The sequence below is a fragment of the Rhinatrema bivittatum genome, chromosome 12, assembly GCF_901001135.1.
Source record: "Rhinatrema bivittatum chromosome 12, aRhiBiv1.1, whole genome shotgun sequence".
NCBI lineage: Eukaryota > Metazoa > Chordata > Amphibia > Gymnophiona > Rhinatrematidae > Rhinatrema > Rhinatrema bivittatum.
In genome coordinates this window covers 77,729,218-77,754,736 of record NC_042626.1, presented here as the reverse complement: position 1 = coordinate 77,754,736, position 25,519 = coordinate 77,729,218, and the positions used below count along the sequence as shown (strand labels likewise).

The window sequence follows — 25,519 nt, the reverse complement described above, 5'->3', positions numbered from 1 at the left end:
CAGAGTGTGCTTTAACACGGTCTTGAAAAGGAATGCCAGCTTGCTGATAGCAAAAAGAAATGCAGTCCGCCAACCAGGAGGAAAGAGCCTGCTTACCCACAGGTTGTCCTAACTTGTTAGGATGGAAAGAGACAAATAATTGAGTGCTCTTCTGTGTGCAAGTGTACGGTCTAGATAAAAAGCTAGAGCTCGTTTGCAGTCTAGGGTATGCAGAGTCTGTTCCCGGAGTTGGAGTGGGGCCTGGGAAAAAAGATAGGTAGTATAATGGATTGATTCATATGAAACTCCGAAACTACCTTAGGTAAGAATTTAGGGTGAGTGCGGAGTACTGCCCGGTCCTGCAGGAGTTTAGTGTAAGGCGGATAGGTAACTAGGGCCTGTAATTCACTAACCCTGCGAGCTGAAGTGATAGCCAAAAGGAATAACACTTTCCATGTGAGATATTTTAGGTCACAGGATTGCAGAGGTTCGAAAGGTGGTTTCATAAGGCGACCAAGAACCAGATTAAGGTCCCAAGATGGGGCCGGAGGACGTAAAGGTGGCTTCAGATGGAGCAAGCCTTTAAGAAAGCGTGTTACCAGGGGTTGTACTGAAATAGGAACACCCTCTATACCTTTATGGAAAGCGGCTACCGCACTGACATGCATCCTAATGGAAGAGGTTTTAAGACCGGATTCTGATAGATGCCATAAATAGTCCAAGAACTTAGAGATTGGACAGGAAAGGGGATCAAGGAACTGAGAAGTGCACCATGATGTGTACCTTTTCCATTTATATGAATAGGATCTTCTGGTGGAGGGCTTTCATGAAGCTATCAAGACACGAGAAACCGAATCCGAAAGGTTAAAAGGCTGGAGAACTAGCCTTTCAACATCCATGCCGTCAGGGACAAGGCCTTGAGGTTGGGATGGAGGAGGCATCCGTCGTTTTGAGTGAGCAGATGCGGATCCATTCCCAGAGGGATGTGCCTGCGGATGGAGAGATCCTGGAGTATGGGAAACCACACCTGGCGTGGCCAGTAGGGTGCTATCAGGATCATGGTTCCTCCGTCCTGGCGAAGCTTCACGAGAGTCCTTGACAGAAGAGGAAGTGGAGGGAATGCATAGAGCAGACCTGTCGTCCACTTGAGGGAGAAGGCATCCCTCGGCCGAGAGTACTGGCTTCGAATGAGAGAGCAGTAATCGTCCACCTTGTGGTTCTGAGGGGACGCAAAGAGGTCTATGCGGGGAGAACCCCACTTGCGAAACAGAGAGGTCGCTACCAGAGGGTCTAGCGACCAATGTGTGGTTGGAAGACACGGCTTAGCCGGTCTGCCAACACATTGTCTACTCCCGGCAGGTAAGTGGCCCTGAGGTACATGGAGTGGGAGAGGGCTTCTGCCCAAATCTGCGCAGCTTCCTGACACAGAAGGAAGGAGCCTGTGCCTCCCTGCTTGTTTATGTACCACATGGCCACTTGGTTGTCTGTCTGAATTAAGATTATCTGATTCAAGAGATGATCTTTGAAAGTTCTGAGCGCGTAGCGGATTGCTCGAAGTTCCAAGAAATTTATCTGGTGTTCGGCTTCGTCTGGTGACCATAAACCCTTGGGTTTGGAAATCGTCACAATGGGCTCCCCAACCGATGTGGGAAGCGTCGGTGGTTAGGATTACTTGTGGATCTGGTAGGAGAAAAGGTAAGCCCTGAAGGAGGTTGACCTGAGTCGTCCACCAGGTTAAAGACAGACGTAGCGCTTGTGTAACTGTGACTATGGAGGACAGAGGCTGAAAAGCTTGAATCCATTGGTGTCGCAGAGTCCATTGTGTTACTCTCATGGCTAGTCGGGTCATGGGAGTGACTTGAACCGAGGATGCCATATGTCCTAGGAGAATGAGGAATTGGCGAGCCGTGGCAGTGTTTTGAGACTGGAGCTGGCGGGCTAGGGACATGAGAGTTTGGACCCGTTGAAGCGGAAGGTAGGCCTTTGCCTGTAAGGTGTCCAAGTCTGCTCCAATGAAGGATAAGGTTTGAGATGGGACTAAGCAAGATTTCTCGTAATTGACAAGAAACCCTAAGGAAAGGAGTGTGTGAATTGTCAATTTTAGGGAGGATTGAGCAATCTGAGGGATGGAGGCCCTGATTAGCCAATCGTCCAGGTAGGGGTAGACGTGGACACCTTCCTTCCTGAGGAATGCTGCTACCACTACGAGACATTTGGTAAAGACTCGTGGAGCAGATGCCAGACCGAAAGGTAGTACCCGGTATTGATAATGGTCGCGGCCTACCAGAAACCGCAGATACTTGCGATGGGATTGTGTAATCGCAATGTGGGTATAAGCGTCCTTGAGGTCGAGAGAGCACAGCCAATCCCCCTTTTGCAGCAGAGGGAGCAGCGCGCCCAGGGTTACCATCTTGAACTTTTCTTTTTGAAGGTATTTGTTGAGGGCCCGAAGGTCCAAAATGGGACGTAGCCCCCCTGATTTCTTTGGTATGAGGAAGTACCTGGAATAGAATCCCTTCCCTCGTTGAGAAGGAGGGACGGGTTCTATAGCATTTGATTGCAGAAGAAGGGATACTTCCTGTTGTAATTGAGTCAAATGGCTGGTTAGACTCCATGCTTGAAGAGGCGGGGAGTCTGCCGGAAGAGTTATGAAGTTGAGGTGGTAACCCTGTGCGATAATTGCTAGCACCCACTGGTCTGAGGTGACCTGTATCCAGCGTTGTAAAAAGTGGTACAGTCGACCCCCCACAGGGATGTCTGGGAGTGGGATGTGGCATGTGCTCCGTACAGGGAAGTCAAAGGCCCGCCGCAGGCCCAGGAGGTGGGGCTACAGCAGGTCTTTGTTTCCTAGGCTGAGGTCTGTTGGAGGATCGAGCAGGACGAGGCCTGGCCGATGGAGGATAGTAACGACGTGGCCGAAAGAACGACTTTTTAGAGTCCTTCTTAGGTGGTTGTTTGGAGGACACCTCAGATGGAACAGATGAAAGTTGTTTCAACGTCTCGTGGTGATCTTTTAATTCTGCCACAATCTGCTGAATTTGTTCTCCAAACAAATTGTCCCCTAAGCAGGGTAAATCAGCTAGACGATCCTGGACCTCTGGGCGAAGGTTGGATGACTTTAACCAAGCCCAACGTCTGGCTGAGATGGCAGTAGCTGAAACTTTTGTGGAAGCGTCGAAGATGTCATAGGCCGTTCTGATCTCGTGCTTCCCTGCCTCAAACCCTTTGTTAAGAAGGGCTTGAAGCTGTGGCTGGTATTGGTCCGGCAATGTGTCAGCGTAGTCTTTCATCTGTTTAAGGATGGCTCTGTATATTGAGTCATGTAAAGTTGGTATGAAGCTATGCGTGAATCAACATAGCCCCATGATACCTTTCCGTCCCACACTATCCAGGAATTTATTATCCCTGGACAGGTGGAGTGGAAGAGTGTGGCTTTAGACGCTTGGCCTTCTTTTGCGCGGACTCCAACCACAAACAGAGCGATGATTCCAGTTGAGGCTTCTGAAACCCTGGTGCTGACTGGACGAGGTATGTGGAGTCAGCCTTCTTGTTAACTGGAGACACAGATGAAGGAGATTCCCAGTTTTTCTTAAAAGGTCAAGAAAGACCTGGTGAATGGGGATGGAAGCGATGATTTTTGGAGCATCCAGAAATTGGAGCAGTTCCATCATCTGGTGTCTGTCATCGGTCTCAGATTGCAGCTGAAAAGGTACAATTTCTGACATCTCCTTTACAAAATTAATAAAGGAGAGATCCTCAGGAGGAGATCATTTTCTACTCTCTGTAGGAGATGGTGGTGAAGGGTAATCTGTGTCAGAAGATGTATCATCACCCCAGGTATCGTAAGGATCATGTGGGGCTTGAAGCCCTGAAGGACCTGGTTGAGGATCCGAAGGCATCGAATGAAACCTTGATGGAATCGGTGCTGCAGGCGGAATTGGGAATGGCATCGAGGGCTTCGGGGCTGCCGATGGAATCGGTGCCGGTCTTGGAATCGATGGAGCCGAAGGATAGATCGGTGGAGAGATATGCGAAGGCACCGATGGGACCACCCCGGACGGGGGAATCAGAAACGGTGTTTCTCCTGCCGATGAGAATCCTGTCGGAGACGATGGTGTTGTCGGTGCTACTGGAATCACCGATGGAAGGGCCGTCATAAGTGCCTCCATGCGGCGCAGTAGCGGTGCTAGAGCGTCCACCAAAGGCTCGGTGGTCGGTTCCCTCCTCGGTGGCGGAGTCGGGGTCGGTGCCGGAGACAGTGCCGGAATCGATGCCGGAGACGGTGGAGGTTGGAACCTTTGCATCGCTTTCTCGATGGCCTCTTGGACCAGCCGGTCCAGTTCTGCCCGGAGACCAGGGGTAACGATACCCGGCTCGATGGGAGAGGGAGGCTGAGGCAGAGCCGGAGGGACCACTGTAACCGGTAGGGATGTGAATCGTTTTAGGACGATTAAAATTATCGTCCGATAATTTTAATATCGTCTTAAACCGTTATGGAACACAATACAATACAGATTCTAACGATTTATCGTTATAAATCGTTAGAATCGTGAGCCGGCACACTAAAACCCCCTAAAACCACCCCCGACCCTTTAAATTAAATCCCCCACCCTCCCGAACCCCCCCCAAATAACTTAAATAACCTGCGGGTCCAGCGGCGGTCCGGAACGGCAGCGGTCCGGAACGGGCTCCTGCTCTGAATCTTGTCGTCTTCAGCCGGCGCCATTTTCCAAATGGCGCTGTGAAAAATGGCGGCGGCCATAGACGAAAAAGATTGGACGGCAGGAGGTCCTTCCGGACCCCCGCTGGACTTTTGGCAAGTCTCGTGGGGGTCAGGAGGCCCCCCACAAGCTGGCCAAAGTTCCTGGAGGTCAGCGGGGGTCAGGGGAGCGATTTCCCGCCGCGAATCGTTTTCGTACGGAAAATGGCGCCGGCAGGAGATCGACTGCAGGAGGTCGTTCAGCGAGGGTTCCGGCGCCTCGCTGAACGACCTCCTGCAGTCGATCTCCTGCCGGCGCCATTTTCCGTACGAAAACGATTCGCGGCGGGAAATCGCTCCCTGACCCCCGCTGGACCTCCAGGAACTTTTGGCCAGCTTGTGGGGGGCCTCCTGACCCCCACGAGACTTGCCAAAAGTCCAGCGGGGGTCCGGAAGGACCTCCTGCCGTCCAATCTTTTTCGTCTATGGCCGCCGCCATTTTCGGCGCCATTTTGGAAAATGGCGCCGGCTGAAGACGACAAGATTCAGAGCAGGAGCCCGTTCCGGACCGCTGCCGTTCCGGACCGCCGCTGGACCCGCAGGTTATTTAAGGTGTTTGGGGGGGGGGTCGGGAGGGTGGGGGATTTAATTTAAAGGGTCGGGGGGTGGGTGGTTTTAGGGGTTTTAATGTGCCGGTTTTTCGATTTTCGATTTTTAACGATTTTTAACGATTTTTTAACGATTTTTTTTCACGATATTTTACCCCCCCAAACGGCAACAATACGATTCCCTCCCCCTCCCAGCCGAAATCGATCGTTAAGACGATCGAGGACACGATTCACATCCCTAGTAACGGTGGATCACGGCTCCCACACCCCGAGAGGGTGAGGGTTTTCCTCGGTGCCTCGAACGAGACGTGGACGGTTGGCCAGGTCTGACCGAGGCTTTTTAGTCGGTGGCTCGGCCTGTTCAGAGGTCGATGGTTGTGGATCCTCGACGGGCCGAGACTTGTGCCATCGATGGCGATGCTTGTCCTTCCGATCTCCTCGCCCATCCGGGGAGGGGAACAGGAGTCGACGGCCGGGAAGTCATCGATGGTGGACGGTCACCGGAGGGTTGGACGGTGGTGGTACAACTTCGACGGTGCCGGTTCGATGACGTCGATGCTATCGATGGCTTGGGGTGGGTGCATGGAAGAGGAGCCCCATCTTCTCCATCCTGGTTTTGCGACCTTTAGGTGTCATTAAGGCACATTGGTGGCAAGTCAGGACATCATGCTCACTACCCAAACACAAAACACAAACCCTATGGGGGTCTGTGATTGACATAGTCCGGGTGCAATCCGGACAACGACGGAACCCCGTCGCCATGGCCTAGGGCCAAATTTAGCCGCGGGATCGGTAAGTGCCAACAGGCCTCGAGGGCCAAAAATCGACGGCAGTCGATAAAAAAACGGCAAAAAACTTATCGGATTCCACGAAGGTGACAAAAATTTGTCGAAGGGAGACCCCTGAGGGGCAAATTTTCTTCGGAAAGAAAAAACCGAATTCCCGTCAGCAACGTGGTAAGAAGAGCTCCTTTCACCGCGTGGCAACTGCTGCGCGGAAAAAAGAAGACTGAAGGGAGACCCCTGCTGGCTGCAGGGTCAGTGCCTTGCTGGGCATGCCCAGTAGGGGCCAGTCAAAGTTCTGTTAAACTTTGACAGAAGTTTTCCGTGGTGGGCTCCATCCTCGATGTCACCCATTTGTGAGGACAACCATCCTGCTTGTCCTGTGAGAAACTACTAAACGACGGTATAGAAAAGTTTTTAAATAAAAAATAAATAAATAAATGTGCGCGTAAGTATTTCCATGCACTGGGCTACTCTACTGCGATTCTTTACTTCTGCTATGAACAGCATGTAAGTATTAAAATAAAATACAAATAAAAAAAATGAGGCAAGTCAGCAAGGTTTTAAAGGTCAGGATTAAAAGGGTAAAAGGGAGGCTAAACAACGGAGTTAGGAAATCTGATCCGTTAACAGGGTAAACTGGGAGTAAACTGGGAAAAAGGGCTATTGATCGGCGTGCATTATTTTTAAAACCCCCACCCTACTTAAAAGCCGGCATTTGCATGCACATGCATATGTCCATATAAAATTGTGCATACCTGTATGCACGTACAGCCAATTTTATATCATACGAGTATATAAGCACGTATGTTATAAAATGGCCGTGTTTCTGGGCGCGAACCAGCATATACACATACATGTGCACTCGCGTGGCTGTTTGAAAGTTACCAACCCTAGCTCACCATGATGAACTGCAGCAACAAAGACCTACTGGCCCCCAGAACCCAAGGGCTTAACCTGTGGGGGAGGGGGCTAGCTGGGTTGCAGACCAGACCTAGACCTGCCCAGCATTCAGCCTTGCAGTCCTGTACCACTCCTGGGGTGATGCACCCTGAACAGTGAAACCCTGACATTATGATTAACATATTTTCTGATAATGTCACCTCTTGCTCATTCTTTTTTGATCTAAGGGAGGGAGTAATAGCTTCCAAAATCAGGTCAAGAAATGTATTAATTCAATAGAGTTGCTTACCTGTAACAGGTGTTCTCCCAGGACAGCAGGATGTTAGTCCTCACGAAACCCGCCCACCACCCCACGGAGTTGGGTTCGCTTACGTTTTCTTATTTTATTTTTCACTCGTGTTTTTTTGCTCTAAAACGAGACTGAAGGGGGACCCTGTATGGCCACGGGGTTGGTGGCATGCTGGGCATGCTCAGTGTGCCAGTCAAAGTTCTAGAAACTTTGAAAAAGTATTCTGCGACAGCTCCATCTGATGATGTCACCATCTTGTCCTGAGAGAAAGAGGTATCACTTTGTTTTTTGTTCATGGTAACCTTTATTTTCATGCATTCAAATGAACTTACACGGCTACCTCACTTCTTTCTGCATCCAGATAAAGAAATAGACTGCTTTATTGTGTGTGACAGGTTGGCACTGCCTATTATCTCGTGTTTGTGGGTAGGATACCCTTCTGAATAGATTGTAATGCTGAGTTATTGTAAGATACTCTCAATGGCTCCCTTTTCCTTCCCCAGACCTGCTATATCTGTGAAGAGCAGGGCAGGGAGAGCAAGGCAGCATCTGGAGCTTGCATGACTTGTAACCGCCATGGATGCAGACAAGCCTTCCATGTGACCTGGTAAGTAAGACATATTCTGGCTTCTAGCCACAGTCCTGTGACCCTTTTTAACATATACATGCTGCCATTACGCCACTTACTGGCAGGACTAGGAATTATACATTACATTTATGCTGACGATATCCAACTAATTCTACCTATAGATGACACAATAGAGAAAACATTAAATCTAGCTAACATGTACCTAAGCATTATAAAACAACTACTAACACAAATGGAACTTGTTATTAATATTGATAAAACAGAATTTCTACACCTAGAACGGAAAAATACTGAAATCAGCCAAACCTCAATAATCCTCAAAGACAACCAGAAAATTGAACTAGCTGGAAAAGTACGTAACCTTGGAATAATAATGGACCCTGAAATCAATCTAAAACAGCACATATCACTAAAAGTAAAGGAAGGATATGCAAAACTCATGGTACTCAGAAAACTAAAACCACTACTAATTCAAAATGACTTCCGAACAATTCTACAGGCACTAATTTTCTCCAGCACGGATTACTGTAATGCCCTGCTGCTAGGACTACCAAATACTACATTAAGACCACTTCAAATACTTCAGAACACAGCAGCTAGAATACTAACCGGAAAAAGGAGGAGGGACCACATAACCGAAACCCTAGCAGAACTACATTGGTTACCGATTGAACACAGAATTAAATACAAAACCCTATGTACCATCCATAAACTAATTCATGATGAGAAATCAGACTGGCTAAACAAAGCATTACGGGTACACATCCCACACAGAAATCTTCGATCAGCAAATAAAGCACTCCTAACCATCCCTTCAGTTAAAACAGCAAGACTAACCCAAGTGAGAGAAAGGGCCTTATCATTAGCAGGACCCGCAATTTGGAACACAATGCCTCCAGAGATCAGATTACAAAGTGATCTCAAGGCATTTAAGAAAAGTTTAAAAACATGGCTTTTTAAACAAGCATTTAACAAGGCGACAGGAGAATAGAAATTATTCAGGAATAAGCAGATAGCACAGACACACAGTACTTAGGACGATACAGTAGAGTAGTCTATGAACCCCACATCACAACTAGCATATTGATAACACTATGTATGATAAATTTACCCGTAAAAGTACCTTCAGTACACTCGGTCATGACCCACTTCTCTAAAAATTATTTTGTCTAATGATATATTGTAACCAAACCTCTGACGGCACCTGTTAGAATGTACTATAGTACACTTTTACTTACATTAAATATGTGCCTACATGTAAACCGTTGCGATGGTATATAACTTAGCGACGGTATAGAAAAGATTTTAAATAAAATAAAAAATTTTAAATAAATCTACTGGAAATACTCTTCTCAATCATCTTCTCTTCTATCAATACCCAGAGGAACTAGGACTTAAATGTACTTGGAATTTCTGTTCTTTGAGGAATACAAGCCTGGCACAGTTTCTCAAACATATGTAGCAGTGTGACTGAAAACTGCAAATTTAAATAGGTTGAAAAAAATATTTAAAACAGATCCAAATGAGATATGCTTCGGTTATGGCATTTAAAAAAGGAGACAACAAATTTTGGAGGGATAGTAAAGTGGTGTAAAATCAAACACCTTTGATTGTGGTGCTCATATACAGTAGCTGTACGGAACTCCCCCACTGTCTTTGCTCACTAAACTCAGGATTATGGACTGGAGCTATGTGCTCCATATTTAATTTCTGGAGCATATGAGAAGCAACATAATTTTACCCTGATTAGACGTTATTAAGTTAGAGGTCAATTTTCAAAGGGTTAAGTGCCTAACTTTCGGGCCGATACAGTAAAGTCCGCATTCGCCCATTCTCCCGGCACGTGCACAGGCCACTCTCCTGTGCGCGCAATTCTCTATTCAAATGAGGCCTGGAGGTAAAAACAGGCAAAAGGAGGCGCTAGGGACACTAGCTCGTCCCTAGTGCCTCCTTTTGGACCAGAGCGGCGGCTGTCAGCGGGTTTGACAGCCGACGCTCAATTTTGCCGGCGTCGGTTCTCGAGCCTGCTGACAGCCATGGGCTCGGAAACCGGACGCTGGCAAAATTGAGCGTCCGGTTTTCGACCCGACAGCCATGGGCCGACTTCAAATTTTTTTTTTTTTTTACTTTTCGAAACTTTCAGGGCCTCCGACTTAATATCGCCATGATATTAAGTCGGAGGGTGCACAGAAAAGCAGTTTTTACTGCTTTTCTGTGCACTTTCCCGATGTCTGAAGAAATTAGCGCCTACCTTTGGGTAGGCGCTAATTTCTGAAAGCAAAACGTGCGGCTTGGCTGCACATTTTGTTTTCTGAATCGCGTGGGAATACCTAATAGGCCATCAACATGCATTTGCATGTTGCGGGCGCTATTAGGTTCGGCGGGTTGGATGCGCATTTTCGGCCCCTTACTGAATAAGGGGTACCGCTAGCACGTCGAAAACGCGCATCCAATGGCAGGTTAACAGTGCGCTCCGTCGGAGTGCACCGTACTGTATCGGCCCATTTGAGCATTAGGCTCCAAAATTGGCCCTTTTGAAACTTTACTAGTGCTGAGTACTTATATTTAAACTACATTAGGTCAATATTTAGCTGCTGGCCGCTGAATACCAGACTATCTTACCCCTAGATTCATCAAAATGCAATACTTTTCACATGGATAACGATAAGGAAAAGGGGCATATACATTTCAGAGTTACCACGCCATGCCCAGACAGACGAGAGACTGAGACTCTTTATAAGGCTTTCATAGTAGTCAACTATTTATACCACGAGGGCCAGCTAATAACTCGAGGTGAGGATTTGGTGGTGGTCTAGGGTTTTGGGGCCAGTTTTACATGCAGAGTGAGACGTATGAACTGCACAGTAGACCTCAATGAAGATTTGATGTGATTTGGAGTGAGGAGAGTCAGACTAAGATGAGATAACTTTAATGTTCTCTCGCCCTAGCTTGATAGTACCCTGGTAGAGGGTCCATCAAGCTAGGGTGAGAGAACATTGTAGAAATCCCGGGGAAGCGCGCACTGGCAGCTGGCTGGCGTGCGTAAATTACTTCTGCTCCCAAGGAGAAGCAAGTAATGAAATAAAAAAATTCAGGGCAGGTAAGTAAGCTTTAGGGGGCTGGCAGGAGAGGGGAAGGGGAAGGAAGATTAGGCAGGGAGTTAGGGAATTTCCCGCCCAGTCTGCTCCTTAATTGGAGCGGACTGGAAGGGAACTGGGGAAGGCCCGAATGTATTGCCGCATGGAGTTTGCGTAAATTCACCCCCCCTTGCATGCGCTGCCCGCACATACGCGCGTGGATTATAAAATCTGGTGCGCCATCGTATTTTCTAACATGCCATGGGAATGGTTTTTGCCTTGTGTTTTTTTATGTCCTTTCCATGGTCTGGCTTTTTAAAGTGTATAATACAAAGTTAAAAACAACATATTTCTACAAATTTTAATACATAATTACTATGTATTGCGGTTTTTTTACAGATTCAAAATATGAAAACAATGATTCTGGTTTGTGCACACTTTCAATCAATGCTTTGTAACAGTGTCCGAGCATTGCCAATAGCCAGCTGCAAAGCTTTCTACTCTTACATTTGGAATTTTTTTCCGACTCTTCCTTGCAGAACTCTTCTAGTTCAGAAATATTCTTAGGTCTCCTTGCATGCACTGCATGATTGAGATCTCCCCTCAGATTTTCAGTAATATTCAAGTCTGGGGACTGTAAAAGCTATTCCAAAACCTCATCTTTCTTTCCTGGTTGATTTCGAGGTTTGTTTCAGATTGTTGTTTTGCTGAAATATTAAACTTCTTTTTAGCTTCAGTTTCTTCAATGACTGTGGGACATCAGCTTCTAGGATATGTTGATATTTAGTTTAATCAGCACTTAGGGCCTCATTTTCCAATATCGCATTGGATACCAAAAAGGGGTGTACCCTATGCTAATAGGCATGTGTATTGCAATTTGCTACTTCACGGTGTTTCCGGACAGCCTGTGTGAGAGAGAGAGAGAGAGAGAGGAGAGAGAGGAGAGAGAGAGAGAGAGGAGAGGAGAGAGAGAGAGAGAGAGAGAGAGAGACTGACTTGCTATAGTGCCTCCTCCCTAGACAGGTATTTGTATCCCTATGGGAGGCCCACCTAGTAACTCGAGGTGGGGGTTAGGTATGAGTGTAGGGGGTTGGGGGCCACTTTGACATTCAACATGAGACGTACGAACAGAACAGAGGTCTCTTGTGAAGATTTGCTGGCCTTCGGAGTGAGGAAACTCTCTCCAAGATGAGATTTGGGCAATGTTCTCTCCACCTAGCTTGAAAACAGCACTATTTATTTATTTATTTATTTAAATGATTTTATATACCGACAACCGTTTGCACATCGTGTCGGTTCACATGTAACTTACAACCAAAGTATATATAGGCATGGCCTTTACAAAGAACAGTAGGTAAAAAAATTCAGTAACAGAACAATAACTAGATAATTTGAAGAAGGGGGGATTCAAAATAGGAGTGACAGAGGGGGGGGGTGGAGGGAGGGTAAAACATGGGGATGGGTTATGTGCAGGGTTTAGAGAATCATTCATAATGTACACTGGTAATATACAAAGTTATATAACACCGAATACAACACTCGTTCAAAGTGAGGTTGAATATGAGGTTATAGCAAGTCTCTCTCTCTCTCCTGCAGCATACTGAAACAGGCTGTCCGGAAACATTATGAACTGTGATATATACTGGCAATGTAGCCCAAATTGGGTTAATAGCACAGCTTGCGCTAAGAGCGTGTTGCATAGCTGTTATTGCAATTTGCAATACACATGCTTATTAGCATAGGGTACGCCCCTTTTTGGTATCGCATGCGATACCAATGCGATATTGGAAAATGAGGCCCTAAGAAAGATGGATGATTGAATGGTCCGGATGATCCATCACCAGGCTTGCTGACACGTTTTCTAAATATATCTTCTGCTGACCTTTGGATGCTTGTGAGTTTTGTTTTGTTTGGTTTCCCTGGTCTTGTTTTTTGTTATACAACTTTTGAACAGGACCATTTTATTATTTCCTTTATTGCTATGGTTTGTTTAATGATTGTGCTATTCTGTGATGCATAAAATAGTTTAATTTGAAACACATTAAAAATAACAGACGTGTTTTGTCTGATCATTCAGGTTTTCTTAAAATGCTACACATCTTGTAAATTCTGCCAGGAAGTATGTAAACTTGTGAGCACAACTGTATGTTACCATGTATGTATAGTTGTGGCTGAACAGTTCAATTTTAGGTTCATCAGTCCCAAGCATTTTGTTCCAAAAAGATTCAGGCTTATCAAAGTTTTGTTCTGTGTGACAATGACTTTTGGGACAATGTTTCTTTCTGACAACTCTCCCATGCAAATCATTGTTGATTAAGCAACACTTATACACTTAACATATAGCTCTGGACAATTACTTATGTGAAGGATACATTTTTAGCAGGTCATTTGCTGTAATTTGTGGGTTCTGTTTTGCAGATCTGACCAGTTTTTTGGCAGTTTGATTAGAAATTTTTCTTGGTCTTACAGATCTGCCCTGACCTCAACAGTTCAATGCAACTCCATCTTAACAATGTTTCTGTGGAGTGAAATGCTATGTGGAAGTATTTAGAGAGCATTTTATAGCCTTCTCCTACTTTGTAAGAGTGAATTACTCATTTTCAAATGCTCAGACAGCTGTTAGAGGCGTCCATGGTGTTGAAAGTAGAGAGAACAACAATCAGAGTAGAGAATTGTTAAACTGTGGCATTGTCTTCACCTAACTATTTGAAGGCCTAATGAACAATTGGAAGGGTGTCCAAACTTTTGCACATACCATTATTTTTCGTCTGTATAAAATCAGTTTCTAATAGTCATTTTGCGTTAAACATTGCAGAATGATGTTGTTTTAAACTTGTACCATGTAGAAGTTGTGTCAGCTTCTGTTATTTAGAAATTTCATTGAAACATACAAAATGGCAGGGATGTTTAAACTTTTGCACTAATGTACATTGAACAGAATGGGGGCAGATAAAGACTACAAGGCCCATCTAGTCTGTTCACTTTCCCTTTTTACTGTAATATTGAAGATCATACTTGTTTTCAGTTTTATTCCTCTTTCTCATTTTGCCTCCACTGAGAGGCTGTTCCATGCATCCACCACTGCTTGCTTGTGTTTCGCTTGTATCTACCTTTGTAATATATAGCTAAATTATTGAACCAATGTAAGAATTATGTAAAAATACTGATACGCTTTAGCTTTCAAGATGATATTTGTCCTCCCTTCAGATGTATAGCTAGGATGAAAAAGGTAGAACTTAAGTTTCCTTAACCAACATTCATTCTTACTTTCTTTCCTTTGCTTCCAGTGCCCAAATGGCTGGACTGCTGTGTGAAGAAGAAGCTTTAGAAGTTGACAATGTGAAGTATATTGGTTATTGCAAGTACCATTTTAATAAAATGGTGAGCAAAATCCTGGGTTGATGGAACACCTCCTGGGAATTTCTGAGTCTTAATTTTTAGAAGAGAATCAGTAAAATGAGCACAAAAATCCTCTCCTTTTAAGAAGGCTGTACATAACATATGTTTTCAGTTCCATCAGCTTATTCTAGCAGATCACTAGCCCAGCCCACTCACTTTGAGCTCTCTCTCCTCTGCTCGTAGTTTATAAATGGCTGTGTACTTCAACAATCTCTTTTTTAAAAAAACTCTCCAGTACTTCTATGCTCCTGCAAAGGTTTTCAATAACACTAAAGAGAGCAGGGACTCAGAATACAACTCAGATATCAATATTTAAAGGGTAACCTTTAAGTTAGCTGGACAACCTCCAATTTGAAATTCTCAGCCCACAAATCAGCAAACTTTTACCAGGGGTAAGTCATTTTTTAGGGTAAAATGTAGCCAGATGAAAGAGGCAGGGTAGGAGTGTGGCTAAAATGTATCGGGTTAGTGCTGGATAAACTTAAGGGCGTATTTTAAAAGGTGCGCGCACGTGTCCATGTGTGTGTGCTACCATATGTGTGGGCGGCACGTGCAAGGGGGGGGTAACATTTTGCAAATTCGTGCGGCGATGAGATCAGGCCTCCCCCAGTGCCCTCCCTGTCCGCCCCAATTTAGGAGCGGACTGGGAGGGAACTTTCCTATCTCCTACCCTATCCTCCCTTCCCCTTCCCCTTCCCCTCTCCTCCCCACCCTATAAATCCTTTTTTTTTTTTTTTTTACCTTTTTTTCTTCGCGTTACTTCAGGGCCCGACTTATGCGGGTATCGCCACTTACGCGTGTGGCCGGGCCCTTTTTAAAATGCGCGAAGGGCCCGGCCATTCGCATAAGTGGCGATTTCTACGTGCGTGGCCGATTTAAAATCCGGCCGTCAACGTGTGTGATTGGAAAAATCAGTATACTAAAGTTACCCTGATGCACTTACTCAGCTAACGTTAGCTGGGTATATTCAGTGTCAGACTTATCTGGTTAATGTTACCTGAGTAACTTTCCTGTTTACCGGTCCACTGAATATGGACCTCTGTGCATTTAACCTCTGCCAGAGACAATAATCAGGGGAGCCAGATCTTCTCTCATGGAATATTTTCAAAACTTTAAAATATATAGCCTGAAATTAATGTCTGTTCTTTTTCTTCCCTTTGGTCCAATCGTTTCCCCCCCCCCCCCCCTCACTGAAGAAGACATCTCGTCACTCTGGGGGCTGCCCTTACATTCCAGCTCGAAGGAGTAGGTCCGTTTCCCCTGCGCAAGAGAAGCCCGCACCACACCATGAGCGCCAAAAAAAAGTACAGTTCATTTTGATTTCTTTTCAGTTATGAATGTGATTTGTTATACAAGGATTAGGATTCATTTTCTGTACAGGGTTTAAGAGAGATTTTTTTGAATGAGGGTTATATGAGAGTTAAGAGTGATTCCTTTTATGATGGGTAGTAATGTCATATATGATGATAGGCATATTTTAGGATTTTTATCAGAGCATAGACACAACAGGTACAGTTCACAAACAGCTTTAGTTTAAATCTGTTTATTTGCAAAAGAAACCATTTACACAAAGCTCCAAAGTGCATTTATTCCTTATGCACTCTGAAAGAAATCAATAAAAAAACACTTAACATTTTCAATTATCATCCTATTTCCCCTAGCCCTCCCCTCACAACCCAAAATATCCAAAGTAGCCCTTAACTCGCCTACCCTCCCCTTCCCTATACATAAATACAAGGAGAACATCACAGATGATACCTAAACATCTAAAGAGATGAAATTCAGTTAGTACTGTTCACAATAAAATTCCTCACTCTAGAAGAGAGAGTCTGAATATATTTTTCCCAAATCTCAAAAAATATTATCGACATTTAAAAGACACAGTTGACTTCTCTGCTATCCATTTGCAGTAAGTCATGTAAAACAGTGTGTCTTCTTTCCATGCTACTAAAATAGCCTTTTTACCAATCACACAGGCCTTCCTGAAAAACAAAGTCTTTAATAGCAAAGGAGGAAAATGTTCAAAGAGGTTTCAAGGATTCTGGAACCTTCTATCCCAACGTATTGAAAAAATATCCAGTCATTGTAGTCCAGAAGCACTGAGTGATTGATCATGCCCCAGAAATATGGGTCAAAATGCCAGCATCCATCGGGCACCTGCCATACATTGCCATGGCTGATATTCCTGCCCTAAATGCTTGGGCCTGGGAAATATATGCTTAGGGCCGGATTTTCAAAAGGTTACGTGCGCCGGGCCTATTTTCAAAAGGCCCGGCGATGCGTGTAAAGCCCCGGGACGCATGTAAGTCCTGGGGCTTTCCTAAAGGGACGGGAAGGGGGCAGGGCGGGGGCAGGGCCAGAGGCCTGCTACACAGTGGCCATTGACGCTGTGTTGAGGGATCGCGTGCCAGCAGTTGGCCGGCGCGCACAACTTGCACTTGCCCGGAGGCAGGTGCAAAAGGTAAAACAAAGGTTTTGGGGGCGGTTAGAGTAGGGCTGGGGGGGGAAAGGTTAGGGGAAGGGTGGAGAGGTCAGGTTAGGGGGAGGGAATGGGGGAAGGCAGCACGGCTCGGCGCACGCAAGGTGCACAATTGTGCACCCCCTTGCGCGTGCCAACCCTTGATTTTATAACTTGCGGTTGTACATGTGCGTGCGCCAGGTAGAGCGTGCACATGTACACCCGCGCGTACCTTTTTAAAATCTACCCCTTAATGTCCAAATTTGTGTTGTAATTCTCAAAGGTATATATTACCAGAAAGGTCCTTAGGTGTTGAAAACAAAACTTCACTGTTCGCTCTGCAATTGCAAATCCACTTTCATGGGACCAATGATTTCCTATGATTTCAAGACTCACTTTGGCATAAGTTTCCGTATATTGGATTCTGGACAAAAAAATTCTTCCATGACATCCAGAAATGAGAATGACAAGACTTTCGGAGGTAAAAAGGCTTTCGTGCGGCCTCCTCGCCCAGCAAGCCCAGCGACACCCTACCTCCTCTGCCGGGGCTCAAGTGGCCCAGTCAGGGTGCGAGCCCGCTCACGAAGTGATTCAGTGAGCCGTGGCAGAGGAGAACCATCGACGAAGAACGGGGAAAAAATCGCAGTGAGAGAAGCGGAAAAGAAAAAAAACAAACTGAAGGCGCCGACCGCGCGGTGAGTGAATCCCCGCCCATAGACGGAGCTGAGCCTATCAGAGGGCGGATTAAGGCCCTTTAAATTCCCCGCTTGCACCGACGGCGTCACGCACCGGGCGTTGCACGTCCCGAAGGAGCGCGACTAAGGGCATGCCCCTTAGTGCGCCCCTTTGTGGGACCCAGTAAAAAAAAACAAACAAACTCAGGACAAAAGAAACTGGGTATATACACTCAACTCGTCCACTATAGCAAATTAAAAGAGAGTCCCACCTAAGTAATCTAAAAATTAACTTGGAATACACCTCCTTCAATCGACCCAGTGAGCTACCAACACTCATCCACATCTCTACAATCCTCATCCAGCACTCATCCTCAGCCCAAGCAATCTTCATCCAGCACTCATCCTCAGCTCAAGCAACCTTCATCCAGCACTCATCCTCAGCTCAAGCAACCTTCATCCAACACTCATCCTCAGCCCAAGCAATCTTCATCCAGAACTCATCCTCAGCCCAAGCAATCTTCATCCAGCACTCATCCTCAGCTCAAGCAATCCTATTACAGCACTCATCCAGCATTCATCCAGCAATCCTCATCCAGCACTCTTCCTCAGCTCAACTCAGCTTCCTCCTTTTTCATTGAGGGCCAGACCCACGGACGAACAGACAGAGAAGCGGTGCCTGGTCTGCGCAGTCGGCGCTATAGCCCGTCAGGGTAAGGCTTCTAAAATCTACACTTACCTCCCAAACGGGCTCCCCCGCCGACCACGAGGCAAAATCTTTCCCTCTCGCTGCTCCCCTTCGCAGAGCACCATCTCGGACCGCACGCCGCGCATCTTGTCCCCAGCTCCACAGCCAATCCGGAGCTGGGCGCTTCCAACGACGTCAGCAGTCGGCGACCTCAGGGGTTTTAAATCCCCTACCACCCTCCCGGCGTCCTTCCTGCAGCCCCGAGGGCTGGCTGGACCTCTCGCTACTGCGGACCTCATGCCCATGCTTCTATTCCTCCTCTAATCTCCTCCGGAGAACAGTCTCCTTCCAAGTTTCAACTGAAGCCAACTCAAACTTCATTACCAGCCTTACACTCCAGCGCTTTCCTGTAGCCACACCTCAGTGCTGCCCTGCCATCAACTAATCCTCACATCAGTTCCTCCCTCCCTGCCTCTAAACCTCTACCATCCCCCTTCCAGCTACCATTCTATACCTGCTATCTTGTCCACTACTTTTGCCAGCTCAACATTCCAGAATGCATTCAGTTTCCCAATCCCGATTCTCCAACACTGCCTATCCTCCAAAGAAAAATCAACCAGGCAAGCCCAACACCGCAATTTAAAATCACTTACACCAATCCTGATTGCACCGATCACCCAACTTCTAGGCCTCACCCTATTTTCACTAACATTATTCAACGCACAATCCCTAACCAAGAAATCTCTGATCTTCAGCGATTATCTCATCAACGCTAAGCCGGATATATGCGCAATCACCGAAACATGGCTTAAGCCCTCAAATACAGCAATAATTAACCAACTACCTATGCAGACCTATGACATCTTCTCCATTCCCCGACAGAATAAAAAAAAGGGAGGGGGAATTCTTTTAGCAACCAAAAAAGACCTCAGATTCACTCATCACCCACTCAATTCAGATTCTGAACTTGAAATCGGCTTCTTCACATCAGACCAACTTCAAATCCTACTCGTCTACGCCCCTCCGGGCCTCTTGGAAACAGACGCCTCCCCTCTTGTTGAAATAACCACAACTCTCTTCAATTTGGACGCTCCAGCAATAATCTTAGGAGATTTTAACCTGCACGTGGACAGCCATACACTCTCACCCAGCTGTGAAGCCTTTCTCACAGCCCTCTCAGCCTTGGGATTCAAGCAGATAGTTAACAAACCCACGCACAGGGCCGGTCACACGCTGGATCTTATCTTCGTCAACCCTGGCATCAAGCCTGCATCTCACCTTAGTTTTAAGAAGGTCCCTTGGTCAGATCATACACTTATTTCAACCTCATTCTCGCTGAAAGAAACCACCACCCCACATATACCCTCACCCTCCTTTCCTTACAGAAGATCATGTTCCTCTGAAGACCTTAGTAATCATTTGGCATCACAACTCCACCTAATAGACCTCAGCGATCCGAACACAGCGCTCCATTCCTGGAACAACATCACATAATCTATAGCTAACAAACTATGTCCACTAGTAACAAAGAAATCCCACTCTAACTCCTCCAAAAGACAACCATGGTTCACTAAAGAACTTAGGAAACTAAAACAAAGTTTAAGACAGAAAGAGAGCAAATGGCGTAAAGCCCCGTGCGCCAGCACACTGGCCTCCTACAAATTTACCCTACATCAATACAAGGCCTCTACACTGAGATCCAAAAGGGACTTTTAAGCGTCCAAGATCCATGACCTGGTCTTCAACGCTAAAGCCCTCTTTGCCTATGTTTCTAATCTCACACAAATCAACCCCCCGGAGATTCCCAGTAATTTAGCACAATCTAAAGCTGAAGAACTAGCTCAATATTTCCGAAACAAAATCATCAGCCTTCTAACTCACAGGCTTGTCCATGGGACATATTTTTCTGTCCCATCCCATCCCATCCCATGGCAATTTATGCCTGTCCCATCCCATCCCATCCCATGGGATTCCCATTACAATATTAATATGGAATACAGTTCAAATAAAATTATTAAATTTATGAAAGTTTACGTTTAGTGTCTACTAAATAGGACTACATGTACAAAGAGATATGCAAAATGACAAAATTTATTAACTTTATTAACTTTAACACTCAAAAGTATAATCTAAGTATGACAATTTATTTTACAATATCAAGTATCGACTACCATGGGGAAATACAAATGTGTGCCGTCCCATCCCATCCCATCCCATGGGACGTGTCCCATGGGATTCCCATGGGAATAACATTCCTATGGACAACACTGCTAACTCAGCTGCCCTCCAACACCCCATCTCTCTTCAGCTCACATCATCCCACCTTCAAAAACATTTGTTTTGAAGCATTCGAACCCATTTCTGCCTCAGAGATACAAGTCATTCTAAGGAAAATGAAACCTTCCTCTCATCCTTCGGATCATATCCCCACCAAACATCTCTTGACAATTCCTGACTCCATCTCCAAAACACTGGCGGACATCATAAACTGCTCTCTATCCCAAGGATCCTATCCAGACGACCTCAAATTGGCTTCCCTCAAACCACTCCTAAAGAAACCAAATTTGGACCCTAAAGACCCTAATAATTTCCGCCCGATCGCCAACCTTCCCTTCATAGCTAAGATTATGGAAAAATTAGTGAACACTCAAATATAGGATTACATTGAAGATAACAAATTCCTATTCCCCTCCCAATATGGGTTCTGCAAAGCATTAAGCACTGAATCCCTCCTCATTTCCCTGACTGACCACCTCATCATGGGTCTCGACAAAGGTCAATCCTTCCTACTGATCCTACTGGACCTCTCGGCAGCTTTCGACACGGTCAACCACTCCATCCTCATAAACCAGCTGGTTTCCATAGGAATTGCAGGCACCGCACTCACTTGGTTTAAAACTTTTCTCAGCAATAGAGGCTACAAGGTTAGGATCCAGAACAAAGAATCATCATGCTATGACTCATCCGTAGGAGTCCCACAGGGTTCCTCCTTGTCTCCTACACTCTTTAACATCTACCTTTTACCACTTTGCCAGCTTCTCACCAACCTCAATCTAAAACATTTCCTCTACGCGGATGATATTCAGATCTTGATCCCCATTAAAGATACCGACTCGAAAACACTTGATCACTGGGAAAACTGCCTCCAAGAAATCAAACACCTCCTTTCCAGCCTAAACCTAGTCTTAAACTCCTCCACGACAGAACTCCTGCTCATCTCCCCAGAGAACAGCTGCTTCACCACTACTCATCCTGCCATTCCACCAACCACACAAGTGAGAGACTTAGGAGTTATTATTGACAATCGCATGAACTTGAAAGCTACCATCAACAGAACTACCAAAGACTGTTTCCACAAACTCCAAGTGCTGAAAAGGATAAGACCTCTCTTCCACACTCAAGATTTCAGAACGATTCTTCAAGCAATTATCTTCTCAAAGATAGATTATTGTAATTCAATCTTACTAGGTCTCCCTTCCTCTTACACCAAACCGCTTCAGATGGTACAAAATGCGGCAGCACGAATACTAACACCAGGAGTAGAGACCACATTACTCCAATCCTAAAAAACCTCCACTGGTTGCCAATACACTTCAGAATCATCTACAAATCCATTTCCATTATATACAAAACCATCCATCAACATGCTCCAATTGACCTACAAATCCCCCTCCGATTACATAACTCCTCAAGACCGACAAGAGACGCATGCAGAGGATCACTCCTGGTACCTTCCACCAAAACCACTAGACATATTACCTTAAGGGATCGGGCCCTCTCTTCAGCCGGTCCCCCTTTATGGAACTCCATCCCCCCGATCTGAGACAGGAGCCATGCCTCCCAACCTTCAGGAAAAGACTTAAGACTTGGTTGTTTAAACAAACATTCCCGGACCCCAACTAATTTCTCTCTCCATCAACATATATCACACAGGCATTTCAGTTTCAGCGATTTGTAATTATCCTTAGCTGACGTTTTCCTTTCCTTTTATTTCTCTCTTGGCCCAGTTCATCATCCTTGTTATTTGTAACTGCTTTTTTCCACACTATAGTTCCAGTTTGAAGTTTATTATGCACCCCTGTTCAACTGTAAACCAGCATGATGTGATTGTATCATGAATGCCGGTATATAAAAAAAACTAACTAAATAAATAAATATAATGTTGAATATAGGAAAAAAGACTTGTATCCTGTAGACCATACTTGTCTTTTAAGGCTGAAAAGGATATAAGTAGTCCTTCATCATTCAGCCTGTGCTGCAAATGGGAAATGTCGCATTCCGCCCACCTTTTAAAATCCTTAGAGAGATTACCAGGGGTAAAATCTAAATTCCCCTGAATTAATAGCAACTGTGAGCACTGGAAGAATTCTTAAAAAGCTTTGTCAATCATAACTAGGCCCACTTAATAGGCTAGGTCAGAATACATCTAGACTGGCAGTTTTCCATGTGTTGCGTGTAAGACATATTTCAAATCAAGAAGTGTAATTATTGATTTCTCCCCTTCAATATTTGTACAATCAGATTTATCATAGATCCAATCATGTAAAATTCTCAAAATACTGGCAAAATTATATTCCTCTAAATCAGGCAGTGCTAATCCTCCCTGACCCCAATCATTTCTCAAACTTTCTAAGGGAATATGTGGTTTCTTCCCTTGCCAAATAAACTTTAAGATCAAAGAATCCAGTAGCTTTAAATCTTTCTTCAGCAACCAGATAGGTAAATTTTGAAGAACATAAATCCATCTCGGGAAGATCACCATTTTCAACAGATTGATTCGCCCAACTAAAGACAAAGGTAACCCTTTCCAAGAATGAAGTTTCCATTTAGTATAATTCAATAGCCGGGAGAGATTAAGGCCATAAAGTTCACAATGGTTGGTCGATATTTCCAAACCTAAATATCGAAAAGTACCTTCTGGCCATTTTAGAGAGAATTCACCACTCACTGTTCTTTTAAGGAAAATTGAAAAGCTAGGGCTTCAGATTTATTGATATTCAATCTGAGTCCTGAAAAGTCACCAGACTGGGTAAATAGATGTTAACAAAACTTCAAGAGAAGTTGCCAGTTCAGTTGAGGAATCCCAAAATGTCATCAGCAAAGATAGTCACCCATCTTTAATCCCTTTATATCTCTAACCTCTTTGATAGTACACAGTAAAGGATCTAAAAATAATAAAAATAATAATGTGGACAGGGGACACCCTGTCTAGTTCCTCTCCCTATGGAAAAAAACGTCTGATCTGGTACCATTAGCTAAAACTTAGCCTCCGGATTAGTATAATACAGTCGCACAGCCATTTGAAAAAGACCAGTCAACCCCATAATTTCCATAACTATAACTAGGTATTCCCACTCTACCCTATCAAACGCCTTTTCTTTTTTTGTAAATAACATTTTATTATGTCACACAATATTGGAAACAGTCAATAAGAAAAAACAGAGCGTATAGAAACCTCAATTCTGAGACTACACGCCAAATTACAACGAACAGATGATCCATATCCATTATATTACACATATTCTTTAACACCCCAGTCCCCCCCCATCCCCCCTTCATTAACCATCATCAGTTACCACGCCCTAGAGAGTTATCATGTTTATCCATCCATAATTGAAAAGCATGCCAAATGGTAGAGAAGCGTTGAAGATTATCCCTGCGTATGGCCGTCAAACGTTCCATATAATGTGTCCATTTTAATCGAAGAAGCACTGATGTTAGTGAGGGTGGTTTCGCCTCTTTCCAATGCTTCGCAATCTCCCCTCGCACCGCCATCGCGACTGCTCTGATGAATATTTTGTGGTTTGTAGATACGCCATCCTGGGAGCCATGTAACAAAGCCCCCCTGATCGTCCATCAAAAATCTATACACAATAATTCACATAGCCATCGTTCTACCTTCCCCCACAGCTGCTGAATCTCAGGACAAGTCCACCACATGTGTTGAAAGTCCCCCATCATCCCACAATGTCTCCAACAGAGGTTATCCCGTTTAAGACCCATCTTCTGCAGTTTATAAGGAGTTAGGTACCATCGAAACAACATCTTGTAACTTTGTTCTACTAATTGAGCAGACAGGGAGCTTTGACGTACCTCCTGGTAACATGTGTCCCAATCCCCATCCTCCAATGGCCCTCCCAAGTCTGCTTCCCACGCCTTCAAATGTCCCGCTTTATAAGAGAGTGGCCCATTAAGAATGGTATACGCTTAGATATTGCCCCTTTAACTAGGTGTGCCTTATCACAATACTTTCCAACAATGTTTTCCCTTTATTCAGATCTACACTAACTTCTTTAGAGACAAGGAAGTGATGTAGCTGTAAATAAGCATAATGGTCTTTTACCGGGAGGTGATAAGCTTCTTGCAAGTCCGCAAAGGATATCAACCCTCTGAGCCCTCCAGCCTGACCTAAGGTCTGCAAACCCTTCTCCTCCATTGTTGGACAAACGCCTTTTCAACATCAAAACTAACTACCAGAAAGGGTATATTTCGATGTCTACAGCATGTCATAGCAGCCACTAGCAAGCAGACATTCGTCAGAGCATATCTACCCCGAACAAACCCTATCTGCCCAGGTTTAATAATCTTAGGCAAAATAATGGCTAATCTATCAGCCCAAATTTTTGCAAATAATTTTTGATCAAAGTTTAAAAGGGAAATGGGGCAATAAGACGCAGGTAGAAAGGCATCTTTACCCTGTTTATGGATAACTGTGATCTGTGCCATATTGTCTCCCATTGGGCATACATCCTATCTAATAAGGCTTGATATGTGAGACTAAGTGGTTTCAGCAAATGGACCAACAGAATTTTATAAAATTCATCACTAAAACCGTTCAGCCCTGATGCCTTTAATGGTTTCGTTTGTCTAATTCCCACTCTAATCTCTTCTTCACTTATAGGGCGATTCAACCAATCAAGGTGGGTATCCGTAAACTTCGGGAGATTAATCTTATTAAAAAACGCCTTGCCTTTATCCATAGTACTACCCTCCGATTCATATAAATCTTTGTAATACACCCTCAAAATGTTAGCTATATCTTTGTTGGATTTAACTAGTACACCTTCTTTAGATTTAAGTTGGTTATAAACTGGAATCCAGCACTAGTCCTAATCAGACTGGACAAGAATTTGCCAGTTTTATTACTATATTGATATAGTTTGTATTTGTAAAAGTTATACTTTCTTAGCTCTCTGGTGAATTAACATGTTTAACTCTGAACTTAAGGCCAAATAGGTTTCCCTATTTTCTTTAGTGTTTGATAACACTAGTCACTTCTTAGCTCCACTTAGTTGTTTTTCCAACACCAACACCAACAATATCAACATCCCTTTTCTGTTTGACTACATAAGAAATGATGTTGCCTCACAATAC

General features: G+C 44.8%; 1 protein-coding gene across 2 annotated transcripts in view; it reads left to right on the top strand.

The window, feature by feature from the left end:
• MLLT6 (MLLT6, PHD finger containing) overlaps window positions 1-25,519 on the top strand; it is a 371,762-nt gene that overhangs the window by 43,015 nt on the left and 303,228 nt on the right. For both annotated transcript variants that reach the window (XM_029573666.1, XM_029573665.1), the window contains exons 5-7: window positions 7,764-7,867; window positions 14,214-14,307; window positions 15,522-15,629. In XM_029573666.1, coding sequence (XP_029429526.1) covers window positions 7,764-7,867; window positions 14,214-14,307; window positions 15,522-15,629 — 306 coding nt within the window. The remainder of the gene's footprint in view (window positions 1-7,763; window positions 7,868-14,213; window positions 14,308-15,521; window positions 15,630-25,519) is intronic.